Source organism: Balaenoptera ricei, chromosome 17 (assembly GCF_028023285.1).
Source record: "Balaenoptera ricei isolate mBalRic1 chromosome 17, mBalRic1.hap2, whole genome shotgun sequence".
Lineage (NCBI taxonomy): Eukaryota > Metazoa > Chordata > Mammalia > Artiodactyla > Balaenopteridae > Balaenoptera > Balaenoptera ricei.
Window position 1 is genome coordinate 19,437,363 of NC_082655.1, and position 26,421 is coordinate 19,463,783.

Below are 26,421 nucleotides of genomic sequence, written 5' to 3' on the forward strand. Positions count from 1 at the left end.
AGTTTCCTTCTCTAAAGTCAAAGTTTAGAATTGTGTTATTTCAGATAGTTGTAGGGTTTCTTACTGTATTTAAAACCTGAAAGTAATAAATTTGAGGGTTAGGAGAATTTGTTCCCAGTGGTAGGGTTCATGAAGGCTCTTGGTGTGCCGTCTTCCTAACAAGCTATTAAAGAAGAAAATCAGACAAGATAAACGGAGAATGAATGAATGTGGAGCAGTTACCAAGGAGGAGGAACTAAAAGGAGGATTTAGAGCCAGAAAAAACACTGTTTTGGGAATATTAGATTTATACTATGTCTAATTTTTATTTTGTAGGAAGAATGAAAGAATAAAGTTTTTCCAGTTTAAGATTCATGATTTCATTTGAACATTTATTGTTTCTGTAACAGTTGTAGGTTCCCGTGTTATAAGAAGCGTCTTTAGAGTGGAGGGTTTGCCATCGGGGCCTAGGTCAATAGGTGGCTCCTTTAGGTATCATAACCCTCTCATCCCTTCCCTCTGTGCAGGTTCTGGAATATTTTTAAAATGTATGGATAAACATGTATGTTGACTTTTTATTATTACTATTATTTACTTCCTAGGTACTTCACATGACTGGCGGTTACGGTGTGGTGCTGTGGACTTGTACTTCACACTTTTTGGCCTCAGTAGACCTTCCTGCTTACCCTTGCCAGAACTTGGCTTGGTCCTTAATCTGAAAGAGAAAAAAGCTGTCTTGAATCCAACCATAATTCCAGAGGCCATAGCAGGCAACCAAGAAGCTGCGGTTAATCCAAGTAGTCACACACAGCTAGTTGGATTTCAGAACCCTGTAAGAATCACGTGTTATAGAAGGTGTAGTTTTATTATATAGAGCTCTGAAGAAGAGAATTGTTTCTTTTGAACTGGTGAATTTTAAAGCCACTAACAGCTTCTTGTGTCATTTAGAAAACTGCTAGCTGACATTAGTTTAGCACTTTACAGTTTATAAAGTGCTGCTGACAACTATTGATACGTAGCTGCACATAACAGACGACGTGCTGCTAGTCCGTTTTCTCCTTTTTTTGTGATGACAATGATTTTCTTGTACTCGAGCATAGAATTTCTACTTGCAGTAGTAGAATATTGAAATGAATATTTAACCTGTTACATATTAACCTGTCTTGTCCATATATTGTAATGGCAAGCTGTTTGAACACAGGGCCTTGACTTTTCTTTTTTTTTTGCTACTTTGCATAATAGCACAATTCTAAACATATGAAAGGTGCCTGGAAAATGCTTATTGAATCAAATAAATAACAATGAATGGTCAGGTAAAAGCGTAATCTGCTGATTTTGGGAGGAGAGTATGCATTATATTTTTTAATTTACATATATGTGTATGTGTGCCTTTAGAAAAGCTTTTATTTCCAACTGTGCGTTATGAAATTACCAAACTTTTTGTAGAAAGACCTTTAGGGTACATGTCAATTATTTTACTGTAATTTAAAGAAAGTTTTCCAGAAATGATTTTCTTATTGATGACAAAATGTCCCCAATACGTCAAGCTTCATTTTTCACCAATATTTAGACCAGATTACTTGCCTGGCAATTCCCTACTGGTGTTTTGACACTTTAAAATTCAAATTTCTCTTTATGCTAGTTAATAGTAGTCATTTAAAAGTACTTATCCACCTAGATTTTCTGAAATATAACCAGACTTATTTGTTATAAATTTAAAATGTATCCTAGAGTTTGGGTTATGAAGAAGTAAGACACATCTTTTAATAGGAAAAAAAAAAATGAGTCTCATTAAAGAGCTCTTTTATATCTGAATATTTATAAACCAGTGGAAATGAATATGTTTATAATTCTTGCCCATGTATGTTAAGTTATCCATTTTCATACTTGGAATCTTTAGGATAAGAGAAGAAAATGACACCAAAAGATATATGCTTTGGGGAAAACTTTAAATGTTCACTTTACTATCTCCCTTCTCCCCCCAAAAAGACCAGCAGATAGGAAAAGGTGAGATTTATTTTAAGCCCATTGCTGATAACTTTTAGGCACTGGGCATGCTCTAATCTGCATGGTTGCTATAGGTATTAGTTTTCAGCTATAACATGAGCTACTTGTCTTCAGAAATCTAATTTTGATCTTGAATATTGCCACAGGAAGATGATCACCTTGCCAAGGAAGCATCATGTAATATATCAGCTCATCAGCAGGGAGTGAAGAGGAAGGCTGATACACCACTGGGGTCCCCACTAGAACCTGGTCAAATACTGGAGAAGAATGAGGATAGCAGTAAAGTCAAACTCAAAATCAGAGTAAGAAATACAGGTTAAACCTGTATTAACAGTGTAGGATATTCACCTTCTTGTAAATCTTTTTGAATACTTGCAATGGTTTTTCCTTAGCAGGAACAGTTGGGACAGACTGAATCATAAAAGAACTCAAATGTCCATCTAAGACATTCCAACCGATTGTTAAACTTATATTATCACATACTTCTTCTCTGTTTGGAGGAGGAACTGTGTGTGCACAATCTACCACAGCTCACTATTTCTTCCCACAACATAGGAACAGATTTTAGTTGCTATTATATTTCCTGTAATTTCCAGTCAGCTTCTTTTGGAGGCTGAACCAAATAATCTTTTCTTTCTCTTAATACTTTTTGAGAAAAAGACTACTTTTCCTTTTAAGATTTTTTGGGGGTATATCCTGTGGCCTTTCTGCTACCTTTCTTAAGAGCAAAAATCCAAACATAAAGTGATGTAATGGCTCTTTTGCTCCTTTGTTTTGTATGTGTGTGTTTTAGTTTTCAAGCTCTCAAGATGAGGAGGAGATTGATATGGATACTGTTCATGATAGCCAGGCGTTCATTTCCCATCATTTAAACATGCTTGAAAGGCCGTCAACTCCAGGTAAGATATATTGCATTCACTGGGGTTGATGGAGAAAGTTCACACGATATCACTGTTTTAAGGTGTGTTGCTTTATTTTGAAGAGAACAACTATAAAGTTTAGAGGAAGCCAGTATAAAATACTAGATTGTATCAGATTATAACACATATCAGCAAAGGAATAAAGTTTTTTAAAGTATTTCGTTTGATTTTCTACTTTATTGTGGTCCTTTTAAAATATTTGGCTTACTTCTAGATTTGTTTTTTCAAAAATCCATTCATCAGATTCCTTCCAATAGCTTTCATTTCTTTTTTTTTGTTTTGTTTTTTGTAGTAGGCTTAACCTCAAAATAAAATACTAGATTTGTTTTTTTATAAATAATGTAGCCATAATTATATACAAAACTTCTTGACTACAGTAAATGCAGCCTGTAACACAACTACTTTCTCTTCTTGACTGCCCGTTCCACATAATATTATGTCATATCATAGATTTTTGCATGCATCTCTCAAACATCATAATCTTTTCTTTTGAAAATGTTACCTGAGACAGTATTGAGTTGATACACTTGAATTTACCTTATTATTTCCCTGTGGGAAGGCATTTGTTTCCGATTTTAATTTTTTGCAAATAATTCTCTCTGAATATCTTCACACAAAAGCTTTTGTTTTTGTCAGATTATGCTCTTAGGATAAATTCCCCAAAATATATTTTTGGTGATTTTTTAGCTTTATTGTAAGATACTTATCTTTAGAAGATTTTCATAGCTCTTGATATTATTGCCATAATGCCCTTTGAAGAGATTATACCTAGTTCATGTCATCAGCATTTTAAAATTTTCAGGAATAAAGCTTTGATGTAACTTGCAAATACAGTAATAAAACAAATATTGGTGAACCTGCCACCCACCTTAACATGTATATTATACTCCATGCCGTGGCCATTCACTTTATGCTTCTTCTCTGATTCTGTTCACCTGTCTTTGCATTACAAGTAAATAAATACTGTCTTGAGTTTTTTTTCTTTTTCTTAATCATTCTGTTGCTTTTTGTTACAGTATACCACATATATATATGATCTATATGTTTACTTGCCCTTAGTTTTTGAATTATATGAAAATGGTATGATAGTATGACTTGGTCTTCTTCACTCAACATTTTGCTGCCAAAATTCATCCATATTGATCCATAGGTGTAATTCATTAATATTTATTTATCATTTTTATATCTCATGGTACTATTTTATTGTCAATGTAATAACTTAAAAGATACTTATTAACTATAAAATGATAATTCAAGTTTATAATGCATTTCTTTTATTATGAATATGACTATTTTTCTTTTTTACGGGGGAGGTACTGTTCCTGTTTCTTTTCACTGGAAAATCCTATTTATACTTCATGCTGCTTGTGGTTATCTTTTATGATCTTTACATTTGAATGAGGTTTTTTTTTGTTTGTTTGTTTTTTTAACATGCTATATTTGTGCAAGTCTCCCTTACCTACCTTGGTCTGCTTTTTGTTTGTTTGGCTTTTTGTTTAATTTTATTTGTGAGACCTAAAGTACTTTTTACTATCTAGTAATCTAGGATGAGCTAGTAGAATTTGAAAACTGGCATCAGGTAGAATATGAACCTAATTATCTTTGAAAACTGACAGGTCGTGAATTCTTTGGCTTTTGTAATTGTAAGAGATCTTAACAGTTATTTATCTATTCTGTCAATTTTACAGATAAGGAAATTTAAGCAGAGAGATATTAAATGACTTACCCTAAATGACACACTCAAGTAATAGCCAACTCAGTGCTAGACCCAAATCCTCGAACTTTTCCATGTGACAAATGAAATTGAGGCACAAAAAAATAAATGTCTTACCTGGACTGTATATCTAATTTGTGGATAATTTGGAATTAGAACCTGGGTCTCCTGATAACTACAGTGCTGTTCACGTTATACCATTAAAACGTTCCTGTTTTAAATATCTTCTGTAATCCCTAAATTATTTTGATCTATTTGTTGAGTAAATATTATAATAGAATTTATTAATAAGTTTGGGGGGGAGCAGGCATGCTTTACTATATGCAAAGTTCCACATAAATAATAAAAAACATGACATAGTTCTGCTCCAAAATATAGACTCCAATTTATATGTTCAGCAGTCGAGTCAGGTAAACTGTCTTTCTTGAATGTGTATTTTTCTCAGACTTAAGTATATTGGAACCATGACAAAGAAGTAAATCAAATGCGGGATCTTCAGTACTTTTAAAAAGTAGTATTCTTTTTATTATTGGAATTTTACTGTTGAACTGATTCTGGCTTTAAGGTTAACTTATAAAAACCTTCAGACTGTTTTCTTCTTTTGGGAAACAAAGAAATAAATCCCTATTTTCGCTCTACTTTGGCATTTTAGGACTCTCTAAATATTGGCCAGCCAGCTCCCGATCTGCTTTAATCCCCCAGCACTCATCAGGTTCTGATGGCACACCCACCACAAAACCCCAGTGGAATATGGAACTTGCACGAAAGGGAACAGGTGAAATTATTATTATCATTGCTGTTGTTATTTTGCTCAAGAACGAATCTATTAACTTCATAAAATTTCTTTATCAACTTAAAGAATACATTAAAAACTACAGATCTCAGGACTTGCTTTTCTTGTAACACATTGACTCTATATTATCTGACATAAAGACTTTTTTCAAATGTAAGCTACATATATTATTATTTTTTATTGAAGTACAGTTGATTTACAATGTGTTAGTTTCAGATATACAACACAGTGATTCAGTTATACATATGTATATATATATATTCTTTTTCAGATTCTTTTCCCTTATAGGTTATTACAAAATATTGAGTATAGTTCCCTGTGCTATACAGTAGGTCCTTGCCGGTTATCTATTTTATATATAATAGTGTGTATATGTTAATCCCAAACTCCTAATTTATGCCTTCCCCCCTTTTCCCCTTTGGTAACTGTAAGTTTGTTTTCTTTGTGGGTCTATTTCTGTTTTGTAAGTAAGTTAATTTGTATTGTTTTTTTAGATTCCACATATAAACAAATATCATATGATATTTGTCTTTGTCTGGCCTACTTCACTTAGTATGATAATCTCTAGGTCCATCCATGTTGCTGCAGATGGCATCATTTCATTCTTTTTTATGGCTGAATATATACAGTATTCCATTGTATATATACACCACACTTTCTTTATCCATTCATCTGTCACTGGTCATTTAGGTTGCTTCCATGTCTTGGCTATTGTATTTAAATAGTGCCACTATGAACATTGGAGTGCATGTATCTTTTCGAATTATGTGTTTCTCCGGATATATGCCCAGGAGTGGGATTGCTGGATCATATGGTAACTCGATATTTTTAGTTTTCTAAGGAACGTTCATACTGTACTCCTTAGTGGCTGCACCAATTTACATTCTTATCAGCAGTGTAGGAGGGTTCCTTTTTCTCCACACCCTCCAACATTTATTATTTGTAGACTTTTTGATGATGACCAGTCTGACTGGAGTGGGGTGATACCTCATTGTAGTTTTGATTTACATTTCTCTAATAATTAGTCATGTTGAGCATCTTTTCATGTGCCTGTTGGCCATCTGTATGTTTCTTTGGGGAAGTGTCTATTTAGATCTTCTGCCCATTTTTTGATTGGGTTGTTTACTTTTTTGGTATTGAGCTGTATGAACTGTTTGTGTATTTTGGAAATTAATCCCTTGTCAGTCGCATAGTTTGCAAATATTTTCTCCTATTCTGTAGGTTGTCTTTTCATTTTGTTTATGGTTTCCTTTGCTGTGCAAAAGCTTTTAAGTTTCATTAGGTCCTATTTGTTTATTTTTATTTTTATTTCCATTACTCTAGGAGACGGATCCAAAAAGATATTGCTAACGATTTATGTTCAGAGAGTGTTCTGCCTATGTTTTCTTCTAGGAGTTTTATAGTATCCAGTCTTACGTTTAGGTCTTTAATCCATTTTGAGTTTATTTTTATTTATGGTGTTAGAAATGCTCTAATTTCATTCTTTTACATGTAGCTGTCCAGTTTTTCCAGCACCACTTATTGAAGAGACTGTCTTTTATCCATTGTGTATTCTTTCCTCCTTTGTCATAGATTAATTGACCATAGGTGCATGGGTTTGTTTCTGGGCTTTCTATCCTGTTCCATTGGTCTGTTTCTGTTTTTGTGCCAGTACCATACTGTTTTGATGACTATAGCTTTGAAGTGTGGCCTGAAGTCATGGAGCCTGATTCCTCCAGCTTCGTTTTTCTTTCTTAATATTGCTTTGGCTTAAAGACTTTTAAATTAGGCTTTTTGCTATTTCAAAAGTAATATACTCCTATTGTATAAAACTTTGAAATTAGAGAAAAGTAGAAAGGAGGGGAAAAAAAGCATCCCCTATTATGCCGTTTAAAGATACCCATTATATTAACATTTTGATCTTTCCTTACAGTGCTTTTTCTAAGAATACTGTAATATGAAAAATGTCAGCCTCAGTAGCAAGTGTGAAATCTGTACCTTCATACTTTTATAAAATATAAAAATCAACTACTTACTTCCCTCTCAGCCTCCCCCTGACAGGTTTACAATTGGTCATTCATGATCAATCATGAAGACTTGATGCTATATATACCTAGAAAACTAACATATTTTGTCTTTTAAATTTATTTCATACTAGTTGGGCTTAAGTTTATGAAAGATAATTCAGTTCAGATGTGACTATTACCCATTTTACTATTCTACATTGTCTTCTACTTACCCTGTTCTTCTTTTGCTTAGAAGATTATAATCCAGATAAAGAGTAAACTTGTGATGCTGGTGAACAAAGATTCAGTCTTCAAGTTTTGGAGGGACAGGGAGTGAAAAACAAGATACATAAGCAAAATCATTTTTAAAGAATACTTCTTCCAGAAGTCATTAGTCAGGCTTTAAAATTCCAACTGATGGATTTTGTTTATATAAACCATGTTTTTATCATATAAACAAAAGAGTAACTGTTTAATGATTTGAGGAGCTTAGGGATCAGCTGTGATTAGTAGGAGACTTTGAACAAAAGCAACACCTCAAAATATTTTGGTATTGAGACCCCAGACTGTTGGTTGCTTGTATCTGTGTGCTTTATGCATTTATTGTAACAGATTCTCACAAAATATATTCCAGAAAGAAGTCAGCTGGAGACTTTAGCACTTAACTTTAATAAGTGAATTTTGACATTTCTCGGCCCTTGCCGATTTTGTATTCTCTGTTTTTGTTTTGGGATTTGGTGTAAATTTGCTTTATTATCATTATACTTACTAAAACTTTTTCAGACACGAAAAGTTTTCTACATCTTTTAAAATTATAAAGCATAGGGCATTTCAAACCTCTTGACATAGTTTGAGAGTGATGCTTCTGCCTATCTTCCATGCCTTTAAAAAAAAGTAAATTCTGTCTAAATTCCAGCAGTCAAATAAATTCTTGTTCCAGTAAAAATTCTGAGTATGTTTGTTTGGTTTATCCTAGTGATGTGGCACGCTAACATATGTATAGAAGCAAATCTTAACACCTTTTTGTGCCCACCAGTGTGCCTTTGTTTCATATTGCTTTAAAAATTACATTTTTACTTTTTTTGGAATCTCTTTACTGTCTTATAGTTCTCATGGCATCATATGGGAAGACTGGGGAGGAGATAAAGGGGTAGTGGTAGGGAATAGGAAAACATTAACATTTTAGCTTTGGTTGCTTCAGTGTAGGGCCCTTTTATGTCACGAAGTAAATTGTATACCAGTATATTATATAGACTGATCTGTAAAACTTAATTTTGAATATATTCTTTAATGTGCCTTTGTAATTTCCCTTAAATGTAATTATGCTGTCCATTACCCTATGACCACTGAGCAAGTCTTAAAATTCAACAGTGTCATTATTAGAATTTAGAAAACATTCGTTTTACAAATGGTAGTGTTCCAAAAGTTTATTTATACATGTATTTATTTTGGAATTCTGAAAACAGTTTTCCCATAGAGTATTGTTATATTTGATAAGTAGCTTTCCCAAGCTAGCCAACAAAAACCCTTTTTAACTTATACTATACTGAAGAATAGAAGTATCAAACCTAACCACTGTGTGTAACAGTATTTCTAAGAGAAAGGGCACTAAGAGCTCTATATTTTGGGATGTTGGAAGCACAACTTTCACCTAACCCAGGTAAAGTTGGCAGTAAAACAGGAACAGAAGCTGGGATCTCCTACTGTGGTAGCTACCTTGGCCTGGGGTTGAGAGTTGGGGGTTCTGGAGAAGAGGCATAGAATAGTGGTAAGGGAAGCTGTGATCTCTCTTAAATCTCTAGGGATTCTAGATTAAAGTTCACAGGTGGGTTTGAGGGGCCTTATTGAAGCTCATCCAACTGAGGCATCTTTTATTTGGCTGTAGAATTCTTACAAAAATTTTTGAAGTAGTTGACTAAAAATGAAGAGACTACAAATAAAGATTTGGATTTCCAGCTTCTCTTGAAAAAGAGTTAACTGAGAGGCCCTCTTAGGCAGGGATGTGCTTTCCATCCAATTGATTCCTTCTGTGTTTGAACCCGGTAGTCTGCTTACTCATTTATGCTGTCTCCTTAGGTTCAAGGCTTTTGAGTTTGAGATCCCTGGTGTTTTTTTCATGTGCTGAGATGACGTCTGAGATGGCTCCCTCAGAGGCAGCACGCAAGGTGGCAGTTGAGAGCTGGAATGTGTTGCAGACGTCATCTGGGAGGGATGGACGCCGCTAAGTAGAGGATAGGTCATGGTCTACTTTCTAACACCCCACCAGTTTTCTCTTTCCTTGCATATGATAGTGAGAGGCATATTTTAGGGTAGGGATGATATGTGTTTGGTAGGTTAAGCCATTTGGGATAAGAAAGGAGAAGCGGCAGGGATATTTTCCTTCATTGCTTAACTTTCTCCTTCCCCTGAGTTAAGGAAGGGAATCCGGAGAAAGGGCTGCGTGGGTCGTATGGTGTGATGGGTTGAGCATACCACGTCCTCTCCTCTCCCACCACTGCAGTGCCTGAGGCTGCTGGTCTGTCTCCCAGGTTGCTGCGGGGATTGCAGGGATGAGAGGAGGGGAGGAGTGGAAGGAACAGGTGCGGAGGGAGATCCCTAGTTGGTTTCTGTGGGGAAGAAAAGAAGAGTTCCTGCAGCTGCCCAGCTAGGGCTGCTGTACTATGTAACGAATTCTTGCCTAAGTCAGAAAAGCACTATTCTGGTATAGAAATCCGTTTAAAAAAAAAAAAAAAGCTAGAGTTCTTTCTTTTGAAAGTCTAATATGAAAAAGACTTTGATATTTTTCTTTAAGTTATAATGATATAATTCTACACTTTATTTTTTTTGATCTAAAGAAACTGAAGAACAGACTTCACACGTTTCCTAATAGAAACTGCACATTTTGTGTTAAAGTTAAACGTATACCTAGTGCGATAAATTTAATAGAATTAGCAGGTTACTCACTGTTATCAGCACTTTTATCAGATGGACCCGAAAGCTTCCACATTAGGTGTGTATTAAGTACCCCTTTCTGTTTGTTTTGCATTTGTTAAATTGACTGCAGCTAACCCTTATCCATAGTGAATTCAGTAGGTCTCTAGGAAAGATTTTATGTTAGCTAGAACAACAAAACTGAACATCTGTTTTGTTCTTTCCCTATAACATGAAATAGGCAAATCATAATATTGTGAATTACTTTTATCTCCTTTTCTTGATATATCTCCTATCTGCAATAGAGACATATATTTTGGGTCACTAAAAGTGCTTTCATTAGTTTTATTTATTTATTTTTTTTTAATTTTTGTTTTACATTGGAGTTTAGTTGATTTACAGTGTTGTGTTAGTTTCAGGTGTACAGCAAAGTGATTTAATTATAAAAGGGCTTTCATTAGCTTTAAAATGAGTAGCACCTAACCTTTGGTGGGCCTCAAGTTCCCAGGCATCTTGTAAACCCCTAAAATGATATGTGGGATTATGCATTGTGTCACGGGGATGGTAATGTATGCATTTTTCTCAATAGAGATTCTATAGATGACCTCATTATGCTAGTGTGAAAGTAAGCTCATATGTGTCCCAAATCTTACTGTTATACAGGTCCACATGAGAGGGAAATTGTACTTTATAATCACCTTGAATTAGACCTGGTAAAAATTATTCAGGAAAGAAATTAAACAAATAAAAAATATATATTATCTATAATAAATGAAAACTTACGAGCTAAAGGTTAGTGGTGATGATAGGGTAACATTAGGTTTTATTAGATGTTCTGTTGTTACAAACACTATTCTAATGAATATTTTTGTATATGTTTCTTTGCACTTATGCATGAGCACGTTTGTGGGATATGTTTCTAGAAATGAACTTTCTAATTTAAAAAATATGAGCATTTAACATTTTCACGGATAGTGCCAATTTGCATTAACTTCTCCTTTTTAAAAAACACTTTTATTATAGAAAACTGTGAAGTAGTCAGACTAGTATAATGAACCCGCATGTATCCATTATTCAGATGCAGGAATGATCAGTCAGCTCATGGTCAGCCTTGTTTTTTATCTATACCCTTTCCCATTTCCACCTTTCTGAATTATTTTGAAACAAATCCCACATATTATTTTATGCATAGGTAATTTCTTGTGTATCTCTAAAAGATAAGGACTTTAAAAAGTCATAACCACAATAATATTCTTGTACTTTAAAAAATAAACGTTTTTTTCATATCATTAAATATACAGTCACTGTTTACATTTCAGTTGAATCATAAATGCCATTATTTTTATTTTAATTTTTAACAATTTATTTATTTGTTTGAATCACTGTCCACATAGGGCCTACACATTGCAGTTGGCTGATAATATCCTTTACATCTTTTAAAATTAAGTTTCCAGTCCATTCTTTTTTCCCCTTTACAATGTTATAAACTCCAGGGTTTTGATCTGTAGTTTTCAAGTCTGTATTTTGCTAATTGTATACCTGTGGTGTAATTAACATGTTAGAGTCCTGTGTATTTCCTTTAAATTTGTAATTATATCTAGAAACTTAATTGGATTCAGGTTTATAGATGGTAGTGTGTTCTTCCATCTAGAAGCATACAATGTCTGGTTGACTCTTTCATGAGGTTAGCCACTAAGGTGTTCAAGGCCTGGATCCATTAATTCATTAAGGGTTACAAGATGGTGATATTCTAACTCATCTTTCTGTTTTTATTTATAAGCTGATTATTTCTATAAAGCTAACTTCCCCCTCACCTGCTGTTAGCCATTGGTATAGATCATATAGCAAGAGAAAGATAAAGACTTGATTCTCTCTATGTATTTAATAATTTTCAAAATAATAAGTTGGCTAGCATCCTCCAATGGTGCTCAATCAGTTCTAGTCCATCACAGTTATTGTCTTTAGCAATATTCAGATTTTCCCAACTTTGGTTGGTGAGAACCTCTTGACTCTTGAGTTCTTGAGAAGGCTTTAGACTTCCTTTCTACTATTATACCAGATGTTTCAGGCTCATCTTGTAAATATTCTAGCCAGACCTGGAATCAGCCATTTGTCCTAGGAGTCCTGGTTTCTAACACCTTTATCCTTGGATCTAGCTAATCCATTGTCTTCTTAATAGACTTCATACAAATCAAGAGAAATGCAAGAATTCTAATGAGTATATCTTGAATGCAAAGTGTAAGACCACTAGACAAGAGATTGAATTTACTTTTGAAGTGGCTATTAGTATTCCTTGGAAAAGAGTACACTCAGTTGTATACTTGGCAGTTGCCTCTACTGGGAAGTACAGTTTCTAGTATAATCGTTGGCTTTTCTGCAATCCAAGTAGGTGTTTAGGATTAGATGATGAAACTTCTCTCAGTGCAGAAAAGGACCTCAGACTCCCAATAGTGCAGACAGCCAATTGGAAAGCTGCAAAGTCTGTTGATGTAGACTGACTAAATAATGAGATAGGAGTTAAAGGAATTTGTTTATGAAGCTCTATTACTTCTCCTTGTTACTTGGCTATACTCTGTTAGGTACGGACCTATATTCCCATATTTATAGAATCGAGAATATATTTTTATAGTTCATTTAAAATATAAATTAAAATTATATAGTGGCATATTTAACTTAACTATAAATCAGATATCTCTCAAATGTTTTCTTTTTCTGAAGAATATCTGGGCACCAATTATTGCAAAAGATACAGAGTCCCCAAACTAGCTTATATATATAATCTCTCTCTCTCTTTTTTTTTTTTTTACATTACTGTTAGTGTTAGCTTTACCAAAAAATCATGAATATAAAAAATGTAATTTTGCGGTAGTAAAATGTGAATAATTCTTGCGAACAGGAACTTTAACACATTCGCTTGTTCTAAAATATTGGAACAGTGCCCGACACAAAGAAGGTTCAGTAGTCCATACCAGTTTAATGAATGGTCTATAATAGTTTCTGTACTTTATTCCTCTCTCTTCAAAATCAGTGACCTTCAAAATGCATTTAGTTTGACTAAGGTCACCTGACATCCTATTTAAAAAGAAACACAACAGTTGCATGATTCTGTTGTATTAATTCATTCATTTAGCAGGTTTTGGGGAGGTGGAGGTATGAGGATGCTAGGTGCTGTGCAGTACGCTGGGATACAAAGACGATGCCCTGTCCTTAAGGAGCTGTGAGTCTAATGACAGAGACCCCAGGATGAAAAGATGTGCGACAGTGTGCACCACGCCATGTGCAGACGAGCAGAGTGCTTGTGGGCACAGACTCTGGAGTTCAGGCTCTTTGGTTTCGTAGCTCAGATTTGCTAGTACCACCTTGGGCAAGTCACGTAATTTCTCTGTGTCTTAATTTCCTCGTCTGTATTATGTTGTGGGAACTAATTCTTTTTGGGCAGTTTGGGGAAAACTTCCCTCAAAAATGACATTTAAGCTGTTTTAAATTAATAAGAACCTAAGATGTTATTTTCTTTTCCTTTCTCCTCCTTTAGGTTACAGTTTAAACATAACTTCCTTGGAGAAGTTTGTCTTTGATTCCCACTGCCCCACTAATTTAAGTCTCCTCTTGTGCTACTGTTTCACTCTGTGTTTTGTCTTTTTATTAATCAGGAGTACTTATTCAATTTCGTTCTTCTTTGCTACTTTGTAAGCTCCAGGAGAACTGAGATTTGTCCAGTTTATCCCTATTTTCCCAGTTCCCATGTAGTTCCTGATGTTTGTAAATGAATGTGCAAGTCAGACAAGAAATAAGGGAAGGGCATTCCAAGCATAGGAACAGCACTTACAAATACACAGAGTTACGAAAGGGCTAGTCTGGAATATATAGAAAGGAATAGTGGAAGATAAGATAAATTCAAGACAGATTGTAAACTGTCCTTAAAATTAGTGGTGAAAGTGATTTTTAGAAAACTTCTATGGTGATGCTTGTTTTGGTAAAAACATGGCTTGGGGCCGGATTGGATCAAAATCAGCACTGAGAATTTACGTTGTAAAAAGGAAAAGAAACAACTGCATTAAAGTCCATTTTAGTGAAAAGCTTGTTTTTTTGACTACTCTGAATAAAAAATACGTATTTTTTCAGAAATTGCTGCACTGAAGTCTAAGGATTATGTTCTGCCAGTAGAACTACCTGAGTTTTTAAACAAATAGTCATGATCAGCTTTGTTTTTAGGAAGAAAACTATGCAGCAGGGCCTCTGAACTTCAACACTGTTGACATTTTTGGCCATGAGAATTCTTTGCTCTAGGGGACTGTCCTGTGTGTTGAATGGCAGCATCCCTAGCCTCTACCCACAGTCAGGCTAACACTTCCTCCCCCGATCCCACCCTAATCGTGACAACAAAAACGTCTCCAGACATTGTCAAACAACCCCTGGGGAAAACGTTGCCCCTGGTTGAGAACCACTGCTGTGCAGCTATGTAAAGTGTGGATTCAAGTGTTAAGACACTTCAGGCAAAGAAACTAGTTAATAGGAGACTAGTACTGTGATCCAAATGAGACGAGGTGGTCTGAATTAGTACAGTTGCAGGCGGGATGGAGAGGCAGATTAAAGAGATTCCTGTAAGTAAGAATAAACAAGATTTGGTAAGCAGCTAGATCTGGAAGGGAGGGCACCTGAGATGATTCTTAAATTTTTTTCTTAGTTGGCTGCATGTAAAGCAGTGCCATTAACCTAGAGGAATGCAGAGAGAGAATTCTCTGGGTGTGGCCCAAGAACTGTGGGGTACGGAGGAAGCAAGAAATTCCTGTACACTAGAGTCTGAGGACTACTCACTATTATGGATTCCTAGGCTGATAGAACATTGGAAATGGAAAGAACCTTCAAAGACATTTGATCCATTTCTAGGTGAGATAAAATACATGCTGAAGTTTTTGGTTTGCCATTGCATCTAAGTTATATTTATACTGTACTGTAGTCTACTAAGTGTGCAATAGCGTTGCGTCTAAAAAAATGTACATACCTCAGTTAAAAAATGCTAACCATCATCTGAACCTTCAGCAAGTCATAATCTTTTTGCTGGTGGAAATATTTTGAAATATTGCAAAAATTACCAAATTGTGACAGAGTGACTAGAGGTGAGCAAATGCAGGTGGAAAAATGGTTCCAATAGACTTGCTCGAGGCAGGGTTGCCACAAACCTTCATTTGTAAAACGCGCAGTATCTGCAAAGTGCAATGAAACGAACTATGCCTGTAGTGCTAATCTCCCCCCCCCACCCGAATACCATAGAGCAGAACTGTGGTTAAGGAGCTATGTTTTCATTGACCAATGTCAGTCTTAATCTATAGTCATTGTCACTTCCTAGTACTTTAAAATATTGAATATTAATTTTTAGAAGATGGTTGGATAAAACACTGGTATATGTCATAATCTGTATAGACTACAAGGGATTGAAATATTCACTTCCTGGTCACAATGCTGAAAACTTACCTTTGTGTAACTAATTGGATGTCTTACTTGGATACTTCTCCCATTCCTAATTTTTTTCATGGAAGTGATAAACACTTGGGAATCCATTGTCTTTTCTATACTGTCACCAACTCCCTCTTACTTTCGTTTCACTTTCCTTGTTATTAACAGGAATTCATTTGGGTGTTTTTAATCTTGAAGGTAAAGAACAATCACCTTTGGAGATGAGTATGCATCCAGTTGCAGCAGCTCCACTCTCAGTATTTACTAAAGAATCTACGTCCTCCAAACACAGCGACCACCATCACCACCATCACCACGAGCACAAGAAAAAGAAGAAGAAGCACAAACATAAGCATAAGCACAAGCATAAGCATGATAGTAAAGAAAAGGACAAGGAGCCTTTCACTTTTTCCAGCCCCGCCAGTGGCAGGTCTATTCGTTCTCCTTCTCTTTCAGACTGAGAAGGGGACAAAGGAGACCTTTTCCTCAGTGTTCAGAAGAATATATGTAACTAAAGCTTTGTCAGCTATAAAGAATGATAAAAGGAAAAAAAAAATAGTTGCCTCCCATAGAGATTCAAGTTCTAAACATTTGATTTACATTATTTATACAATTGAAATCTAATTAGGAAAATGTGTTTTATAGTTCTGAGTAAACCATTTCATCCTGTTTCCTCCTTAAAATACACACACACACACGCACACACACACACACACACACACACAGAGCAAACCCTTTCATAAGGCCCTCATATCCACTGGCAGTCCCCATTCACATCATGATCTCCATGTGTACTGCCAAAGTCAATTATGTTTTAAAGCCTTTGATGGATGTTATAGGGCAAAGTTATGTTTTAAACAGAAGCTACAGCCAAATCTGTGGTAAAACCACTATTTCCAGTGAAATATTGTGTAACACCATTTGGAACTACTGAAAGACAGAGGCTTTTCTATAGGAATCTTCTCTATTACATATTTTTTTGCGTGTTAACCATATAAACTAAGCATCAGAATTCATAAGCAAGAATACATGATGTTTTCTTTTGCCCTAAAATACTGAAATTTTCAGAAGCAGCTTTAAAAAGAAATTTGGATAACTTTTTTGATAGCACATTTGGTGATTGTGATGTTGGAATTTAACAGAACTATCAAATCCACAGTTCTCAAATCAAGATGTTTAAATTTTAAGTTCCTTTTTTCACTAAGTATAAGTGAATACATTCATATGTAGAATATGTTTGCCAAATGTGGGCAATTTATATGCCCAATACATATTCTAAAATTATTTCTCTAAGTATGGTACCTTAAAAAGGTGTTTATATACTGTTTATTAACTTGGACATAGACAGTTTGGCTCTCATGTGAGTATACCAGAAGCATTTAAAAACATAGGAAATGTTTGGTTTCATACTTCAATAGTTTGTATGTTTGTGTATTTTTATTTTTATTTCTAAATTTACCATGTGCTTTATTGTTTGTTTGTTTTAAAATGTTATTCATACCTGTTCTATTTTTATCATTTCCCTTATCATTAGAAAGTTGGACAAAATACTTCTTCCCAGAATAGATGTTTCAAAGGGATCCAGTAACGTTGGACTTTTGAATATACTTGTTTAATAAATAACTTTTTAAATTGATCATTCTGCCTTTGTATTTTCTTACATCTTTTGTTGCCTTTCTCTTTGTGTGTGTATGTAATACACCTGTTCACAAAGTTTGAAGGAGAGCTTTGTGGATAAGCAGGATTTGAGCTGGCCCTGTTAGGAAGAGTGATTTCAGTAGGCAGATGGGGTAAAGTTCTCTCAGCAGAAGAAACAGTATTTTCAAAAGTATGGAGGAAAGCAAGGACACAGTCAGGAATTGTAAAGCAGTGCAGTTGGCCGAGAGTGTAAGTGCAAAGGGTGTGTGATCAGATGTTGAAGAGCCTAAATGGCAGTTATTTAAATATTCCCATTAACTGAGTGTTGGCCAACTGAAATTATTTCTGGAAAAAGAAATATTTTTTATTACAGTGTTTAGTAATACCATCTATAGAATTCTCAACTTTGAAAATAGTAAGGATAAATTTCAAGATAATTATGTATTGTCTGAAGACAGTGATGAATAATAGCTACCTACATAATTTAAGCACCTCTTGTATATCAAGCATTGTACTAGGAACTGTATGTTATGCATGGTATTTCTAAATTGGATATTCATATTGGATGTTTCTTACGAGGAACATTTTTTTATGGGGAGCTTTCAGTTATTTAAGTTGGTGCATAGAAGTAAACGAAAAATATTCATATTTTTGTAGGTAACTACACATAAGTAATACAAGCTCTAATGTTAGTTTCCTCAGTCTCCTCCCCGAGAGGTAGTCACTGTTGCCAGTATTACATGTGTAGATCTAGTCTATACATATATCTATACAGTGTATGCATTTTTTTTTATAAATTTATGTATTTATTTATATTTTATTTTTGGCTGTGTTGGGTCTTCGTTTCTCTGCAAGGGCCTTCTCCAGTTGTGGCGAGCAGGGGCCACTCTCCATCGCGGTGCACGGGCCTGTCACCGTCGCGGCCTCTCCTGTAGCGGAGCACAGGCTCCAGACGCGCAGGCTCAGCAGTTGTGGCTCACGGGCCCAGTCGCTCCGCGGCATGTGGTATCTTCCCAGACCAGGGCTCGAACCCGTGTCCCCCGCATTAGCAGGCAGACTCCCAACCACTGCGCCACCAGGGAAGCCCCGCATTTTTTTTTTTTTAAAGAACAATGACGCTGTTTCTTTTTTTTTCCCCGCAGTTGCATTTGTTTTTTAAATTAATTAATTTATTTATTTTTGGCTGTGTTGGGTCTTCGTTTCTGTGCGAGGGCTTTCTCTAGTTGTGGCAAGTGGGGGCCACTCTTCATCGCAGTGCGTGGGCCTCTCACTGTCGCGGCCTCTCTTGTTGCGGAGCACAGGCTCCAGACGCGCAGGCTCAGTAGTTGTGGCTCTCGGACCTAGTTGCTCCACGGCATGTGGGATCTTCCCAGACCAGGGCTCGAACCCACATCCCCTGCATTGGCAGGCAGATTCTCAACCACTGCGCCACCAGGGAAGCCCTGTATGCATTTTTTTAACAAATGATACTTGCAGAAATTTTTTATTTTTATATAGTTTCATGTCGTTTTTTAATAGTCATTTCTGGCTACCACATTTTGTGTCATAACCAACAAAGGTTTTTCTTATTCCATGATTATAAAATAATTCTCCCTTTTTTTTCTATTGGTTTTAAAGTTTTATGTTTCAGATTTATATCCTTTATCTAACTAGAATCCATCTGGAATTTATTTTGATAGAAGGTAGGAGGTAAGGATCCAACGGTTTTTTTTCCTTCCAAGATGCTACCCAGTGTGTTTAAAACTCCATCTTTTCTCTCTTGACTGCAAGTGTTATATACTAAATTCCCTTATATATTTGGGTTCATTTCTGGACTTCATAGTCGGTTTCATGGATCTGCCTACTCATCTGCCAGTACCACACTGTTTAGATTATTGTAGCACTATGATATGTTTTGATATGGTAGAGCTAGTTTCTCCTCATTATTTTTCTCTTACAGAACTTTTTGGCTATTCTTGTGGATTATATTCTTTTTCTGGCAGACTTATTTATATACAGTAGAACTTATTCCTTGTGATGTACATTTCTCTGGAGTCTGACAAATTCTTGAACTTGTGTATCCAGCAAGCACAGTCCATCACTCCAAAACTCCCTCATGTTGCTCTTTCGTAGTCAACTCCCCCAACACCCAACCCCTGGCTTCCACTAATTGATTTTCCACTCCTGTTATTTTGCCTTTTTTTGTGGATTTATCTTTCTATATTAATATTAGAATCAGTCTTTCTAGCCTTTCCCTGAAATTGTATCTGTAGGTTGATATTGGCTGTGTGTTAAGTCAGGAGTTAACTTAGAATTGATATCTTGGTGTTGATTATTCTTATTAGGGATGTCAGTATAACTATCTATTAATATAATATTTCTTTTTAGTTTTATAAAGTAGCTTATTTTTTTTTCATTTAGTATTCTATAAATGATGTCTTTTCATTATAAGGTTATCTAGTCCTTTATGCTAATTTTGTGCTTTTGTTACTGTATTCATCAATTCCAGAGAAACATAATATATATTTGTTAAAAAGTATTGACTCAGATGATTATGGAAGCTGAGAAGTTCTACAATCTGTCACCTGCAAGCTAGAGACCCAGGAAAGCTAGTGGTGTAGTGCAAAGGCCTGAGAGCAACAGAGTCCACAGCGTAGAGTCCGGTCCAGTCTGAAGGCCTAAGAACCAAGACTGTGAGGGCAGAGGAAGATCAGTGTCCCAGCCTTCACACAGTCAGGCAGAGAGGGGACTTAACCTTCCTCCACCTTTTCACCTGTTCAGGCCCTCAGCGACTGGACGATTGCCCACCCACGTTGGGAAGGGCCTTCTGCTTTACTTAGTCCAGCAATGCCAATGCTAATCTCTTCCTGAAACACCCTCCAGACACAACCAGAAATGACGTTTAACCAGCTATTCGCACATCTCTTGACCTAGTCAAGTTGACAGGTAAAATTAACCATCACAGCCACGTTACTAAATTCTCAATATTTTAAATGCGTTTCTTGGGTTTTACTTGAAAATAATCACATCTATAAATGATGGGTAATTTTATTACCTCTTTTCTAATGTTTGTGCATTTAATTTTCCGATTTCTTCTTTTGTCTGACTTCTTTTTCTTGCTAAGTTTGCCTGAGAGCTGCAGGGATGGGCATCTTTCCTCAACATCTTCACTCTGCATTTGATAGCCCTTCCTCATGTGTTGTGGGTTTGCGTTTCTAATTTCTTAGAAGTCAAAGTTTGCAATTTTTGTTTCATGTTCTTATTTCTTTTGGATGATTCTTAAGGAGAGAATGGAAAAGCTACTTTACTACACAAGCCTTGTAAACTCCTTAAAAAGACATTTTGATCAAAATCTTTGAAATCCTTGTCTGGTAAATAGCTGGAAAGCTTCTTAGTTTTCCCATCCTCTTCTCCTGACTCATTTCTTCTGTTTCCAACTTACTATAAATAAATGCAACTTTTCATGTCAAATGTGCTCCAGCCCAAGCAGAAATGTCTTTAAAAGTTCTTGACCTCTAGCACCCCAGCGCTTGAGGACTGGACTGGACTTACTGACTCACTTCTAAAGAATGGAGTATGGAATGGGGACAATAGTAGCTTTACAGCAAAGAAAGGTGGCAGACACTGCCTTAACCAAGTGATCATGGTAAACATCACCAGTGATAAGTCATGTCCACATCATGTTCTGATGTGATGAGAAGGGTACCTCTGTAGGTACACTTCTCTGTGGGTATAAAAGCCCACAATCCTAGTCTACCCAGTCTGATCGTGAGGAAAAAAATCAAACCCAAACTGAGGGCCACACTACAAAATACCTGATTATTATTCCTCAAAACGATTGAAGTTGTGAAAAACAGTTATGTGAGAGACTGTCACAGATCAGAGAAGACTAAGGAGGTATGACAACAGTATAATGGGTTTTCCTGGATTGGATCCTGCAACAGCAAAAGGACATTAGTGAAAAAGCTAGTGAAATCTAAATACTTTCTGGAGTTTTGTTAATGTACCAAGGATGATTTCTTAGCTTTGACCAATGTTTGGTGGTAATGTAGGATGCTAACAGTAGGGGTAACCGGGTGAAGGATAGATAGGAATACTTGCTTAAGAGGGGAAATTTACTAATGCAATTGTAATCCTAAGCTATGAGTGTATTTTGATCATTTCTGTAACCTTAATTATTTACTTCACGAAGAGATATAAAAATTCATTTTCCTCACCTCATGGTTTTAGAAGAAAATGTATGTACTTAATGGAGGAATATTTGAAGAGAGGTCAAAGGATAAAGACCCAAAGTTTCAAAATTGTGAAACTTATGAGGAGAAATATTAAAAAAATAATTTCTTCTAAAGAAGAGAAGAAAAGGCTGAGGAGCTAGCTTTAAAAAAAAAAAAAAAAAGAATTTTAAAGTTTCCAATTAAGATGCTGTAAGAAAATGAGGACTTTCTGGTTCTGAGTCTCAGTTCCAAGAATTCTTGTAGTAAAGAAACATGTTTAACACATTTTCTCAAACTTACTGGACTGTGGACCTTTTTCCTGTTAGAATTTTGGAAAATTCTATTCCATAGGTATGATTTTCAATGTTACCCTGGTATTTATACTCTGTTGACTATTTTATCACCAAAATAGGGTTTTCTCAACCAATTATTCTAGAAAATTTATTGTCATTGAATAATCAGGCTTTACTTTAAAATATCCTTACTGTTTAATAAAACAAAACCTAATTATTGAGATCCTTCTCTGTTTATCACACTGGTGGAGTATTGTGACTTTTGAAGTTTCTTGGCAAACAGGGGTCTATATTTTTTATTTTATTTTTTATTGAAGTATAGTTGATTTACAATATTGTGTAAATTTCAGGTGTACACAGCACAGCAATTCAGTTATACATATATATTTTTTCAGATTCTTTTCCCTTATAGGTTGTTACAAAATATTGAGTATAGGTCCCTGTGCTCTATAGTAGGTCCTTGTTGGTTACCTATTTTATACATAGAAGTGTGTATATGTTAATCCCAGCCTTCTAATTTATTTCCCACCCCCCTTTCCTCTTTGGTAACCATAAGTTTGTTTTCTGTGTCTGTGAGTCTCTTTCTGGCAATAAGTTCATTTGTGTCTTTTTTTTTTTTTTTTTTTTCCACATAACGATATGATATTTGTCTTTCTCTGTCTGGCTCACTTCACTTAGTATGATAATCTCTAGGTCCATCCATGTTGCTGCAAATGGCATTATTTCATTCTTATATTTTTTTATTTTTTACCTTAATAATTATCTATGTCACTTAAGCACAATAATTGAATGCCTATACATGCCACATTTATTTATTTTTTTGCTAAAATAAATGTATTTCCTCTGGTTTAGCCCAGTGATCTCCAAATATTTTTGTTATTCACTCCATTAGTTTAAAAAGAAATTAAGTGCATATATCAGATGTACGTACATTTGTTTATAAGTATGTAGTAATACATAACAGTTCAGTCTGGGTGGTGTTTTTTTTTTTTAATCCATGCTGACAAGCTTTGTCTTTTCAATAGTGTATTCATATCATTCACATTTAAAGTAATTATATAGTTTATATAGCTGTATTAATATCTACCGCGTTCATCATAAAAAGTATACAAGAAAGCATCAGATAAAGATGAAATAAATTTTTTGTATATGTCCTGCAATTTGTGATAGCCTTGTACTAACTACTTAATATCTCAAAGCCCAGTATAAACTTTGTTCAAGTTTCATTAGTAACAAGTATTTGTCCCTCCATCTTTCAAATTAATAATTTATTTTTTTCTTCTCTGATTTGATTAGGGATAATAAAAAAGTTTCTATGTACTATGCACTAGTCTAAGTACTTTTTATGCATTAACTAATCTTAACAACAACCATATGAGATAGGCGTTATGATTATGATAAAGAAATTGAGGCATAGAAACGTTAAGCCAAAGGTCACACCTTGTAAGGGAAAGCATTTGGACTCAAACCTAAGAGTTGTTATCTCTTACACTAGCACTGTCTATGTAGTAGCCACTAGCCACATGTGGCTATTTAAATTTAAATTATATCTGAAAAATAAAAATGTAGCTCCTCAGTTGCACTAGCTGCATTTCAACTGTTCAATAATCGTATGTTAGTGACTACCATGTTGGACAGCGCCTGTCGAGAGAATTTCCATCATCGCAGTAAGTTGTATTGGACAGCACTGACTTACACGATCGGTCACCATGTTTTTATCTTGCAACGTGGCTTTGGAAGAGCTCATGCTATGAAACAAGCATGGGCGTAGCTCTTTTTCAGTTGTTTGTCTGTGCTTATATGATTGGTATTGTCTTCAATCCAGTGTGGTTTTTTTTTTTTTTGGTAGGAATCTTTGAAAGACAGTTGTCTACTTTGTTGTGTTTGGTTTAGTTAAACCCAGAGGATATAACCCAGAAGTCCATTTAACTGGGCACATATAAACTGCAATATGTCAAAATACAGGAATGAGTGAGGATACCACTGTCCCCAACCCCTTGCTGCTGTGAAATACCTCACATATTGTCTGACATAGGATTCAAGTGAGAATCTCAATGTCATTTGTATGTAGATAGATCTATATAAGCAGATGTTCTAAATAGTCTTAGATCTCTTGCATGCTTCTTGGAGTACATAGGCACCCTACTTGTAAGGTCCCTACTGTAGATCTTTGACCTTACACTTTTGACCTGTTTATCCTTCTTCTTCAGTGCCTTGCTTTTTAAATCATTGTTCCTCTGGCCTCCGCTTTGCAAAAGAATAAGCAAACCTTAGGGCTTGAGACCAGCAGGACTTGCTCAGCAGGGGAACTGAAATCTTAACAGGACACAGATGTTTACTATGTGGGATACAGGGCCAGAAGGAGACAATAAATAAAAGGATAAAAATAAGAGTTCTTCAAAGTTGCTTTCTTTGATTCTTTTAAGAAAAATTGTGGTTGCTTCTTTGGCAAGATAAAAATCCTTTCTTCTTAACATTTCTTGCAAACACATTTTCCTCTTTTAGTGCCACTCTTTTTTTTTTTTTGGTGGATAATTTTTTTTGAACTTCTTTTTAATTGAAGTGTAGTTAATGTACAATATTATATGTTACAGGTGTACAGTATAGTGATTCACAATTTTTAAAGGTTATACTCCATTTATAGTTATTATAGAATATTGCTTATTTTCCCTGTGTTGTACAATATATCCTTGTAACTTTTATACATAATAGTTTGTACCTCTTAATCCCCTACCTCTATGTTGCCTCTCCCCTCTTCCCTCTATCTGCTGATAACTACTAATTTGTTCTCTATGTCTGAGTCTTGTTTCTTTCTTTTTAATAAACTTAGTGTCACATTTTCTGTTTATTTACCATTTCACTAGAATTTCCTCCATGCAATCATAAAAAAAATGACATTTTAATTGAATTTATTTCATAATTGATAGGGCCTGATATTTGTTTTTTTAATGTGTATGAGACAATAAAATTGGGATAAATGTAATTCCTTGGCCAATACTTTTTTATTTATTTATTTATTTATTTATTTATTTATTTATTTATGGCTCTGTTGGGTCTTCGTTTCTGTGCGAGGGCTTTCTCTAGTTGCGGCAAGTGGGGGCCACTCTTCATTGCGGTGCGCGGGCCTCTCACTATCGCGGCCTCTCTTGTTGCGGAGCACAGGCTCCAGACGCGCAGGCTCAGTAGTTGTGGCTCACGGGCCTAGTTGCTTCGCGACACGTGGGATCTTCTGAGACCAGGGCTCGAACCCGTGTCCCCTGCATTGGCAGGCAGATTCTCAACCACTGCGCCACCAGAGAAGCCCTGCCAATACTTTTTTTTTTTTTTTTTTTTTTTGGCTGTGTTGGGTCTTCGTTGCTGCCCGCAGGCTTTCTCTAGTTGCGACGAGCGGGGGCTACTCTTCGTTGCGGTGCGCGGGCTTCTCACTGCGGTGGCTTCTCTTGTTGAGGCGCACGGGCTCTCGGTGTGTGGGCTTCAGTAGTTGCAGCATGCGGGCTCAGTAGTTGAGCTTTGCCAATACTTTTCAAACAGTTGTCTGTGTAGTGTTTTAAAGTGAAAGGTGACATGAAACTAGTAGACTTCATTACCTCTTGAGAATATGCTGTGCTTCTCAATGGGAGCACGATTAGGCAGCTGGGGTATGTTGTGAAGGACTGTCCCACGTGTTACTGGACATTTAACACTCTGGTCCCAGCCCGATAACAGGCCCAGTCATTGCAACAGTCAGAACTTTCTTACCTATCTTCAGATGCCTCCCCTGGAGTGGGTACTGCTCGGGGTGCGGACTGTCTGGCTATCGGTATTTTCTCCAGACTCTCATTACTGTCTCTCAGCTTAAGGGAGAGAATGTTACTAAAAACCTCTAGTTAAAATTGAATAAAAATTTCCATTCATAAAAAACAAAACAAAACAAAGCCTTATAATTTCTAACAATAGCTCTTACTCATTAAGCATCTACCACGAGCCTGGCACTGTGCTACATACCTTTCGTGCGTCTTCTTGTTTCATACTCATTGTAACATGTGACATGAGCGGCAGTATTCTCATTTTACAGATGGATGAGGAAACCGTTATTAAATGCATAATATGTGATTAAAATTTATCATCCAATATTTGTTAAGTACGTTCTATGTACTAGGCACTGAGATAAATTCATGAACAAGATAGACACATTTTGCCCTCAATGAACTTGCCCTGAGTTTACACAGCTCAATAAGAAGCATGAAGATTTTAACCCAGATCTGTCATTTCTAAAACTGTCTCCTATTTCTACCACTACCTCTACCCCAATTGTCTTCCTGAAGAAGAATTTAGTCAGCCAGAGTAATTGTAACTGATGAACTATAAATCTATGTAGGTGACAAACAGCACTCGGCAGTAAACTTTCCATTCTTTCTCATACTTAGGGTTGCTGGGGTCCATGTGAACAGCCCTCTTGAGGGTAGTGCAGTGTACAGCTTGCATGGCTGTAAATGAGCAAGAGACACCTCTGCCTGGAATACCTTCCCCTTTCCTATACAACGCTTTCCTGACTA

The 26,421-nt window shown here is 35.7% G+C and overlaps 1 protein-coding gene across 8 annotated transcripts in view; it reads left to right on the plus strand.

Annotated features, from left to right (window-relative positions):
• The window catches only part of TAF2 (TATA-box binding protein associated factor 2), an 82,786-nt gene extending 65,388 nt beyond the window's left edge, over nt 1-17,398 (plus strand). For 5 of the 8 annotated variants that reach the window (XM_059901688.1, XM_059901694.1, XM_059901696.1 and 2 more), the window contains 5 exons: nt 582-811; nt 2,133-2,288; nt 2,780-2,885; nt 5,273-5,395; nt 15,931-17,398. In XM_059901688.1, coding sequence (XP_059757671.1) covers nt 582-811; nt 2,133-2,288; nt 2,780-2,885; nt 5,273-5,395; nt 15,931-16,223 — 908 coding nt within the window. In that variant the 3' untranslated portion in view covers nt 16,224-17,398. The remainder of the gene's footprint in view (nt 1-581; nt 812-2,132; nt 2,289-2,779; nt 2,886-5,272; nt 5,396-15,930) is intronic. The other 3 variants (XM_059901689.1, XM_059901691.1, XM_059901693.1) reach the window with 3 other exon arrangements.
• The last annotated feature ends 9,023 nt before the right edge of the window (nt 17,399-26,421 follow it).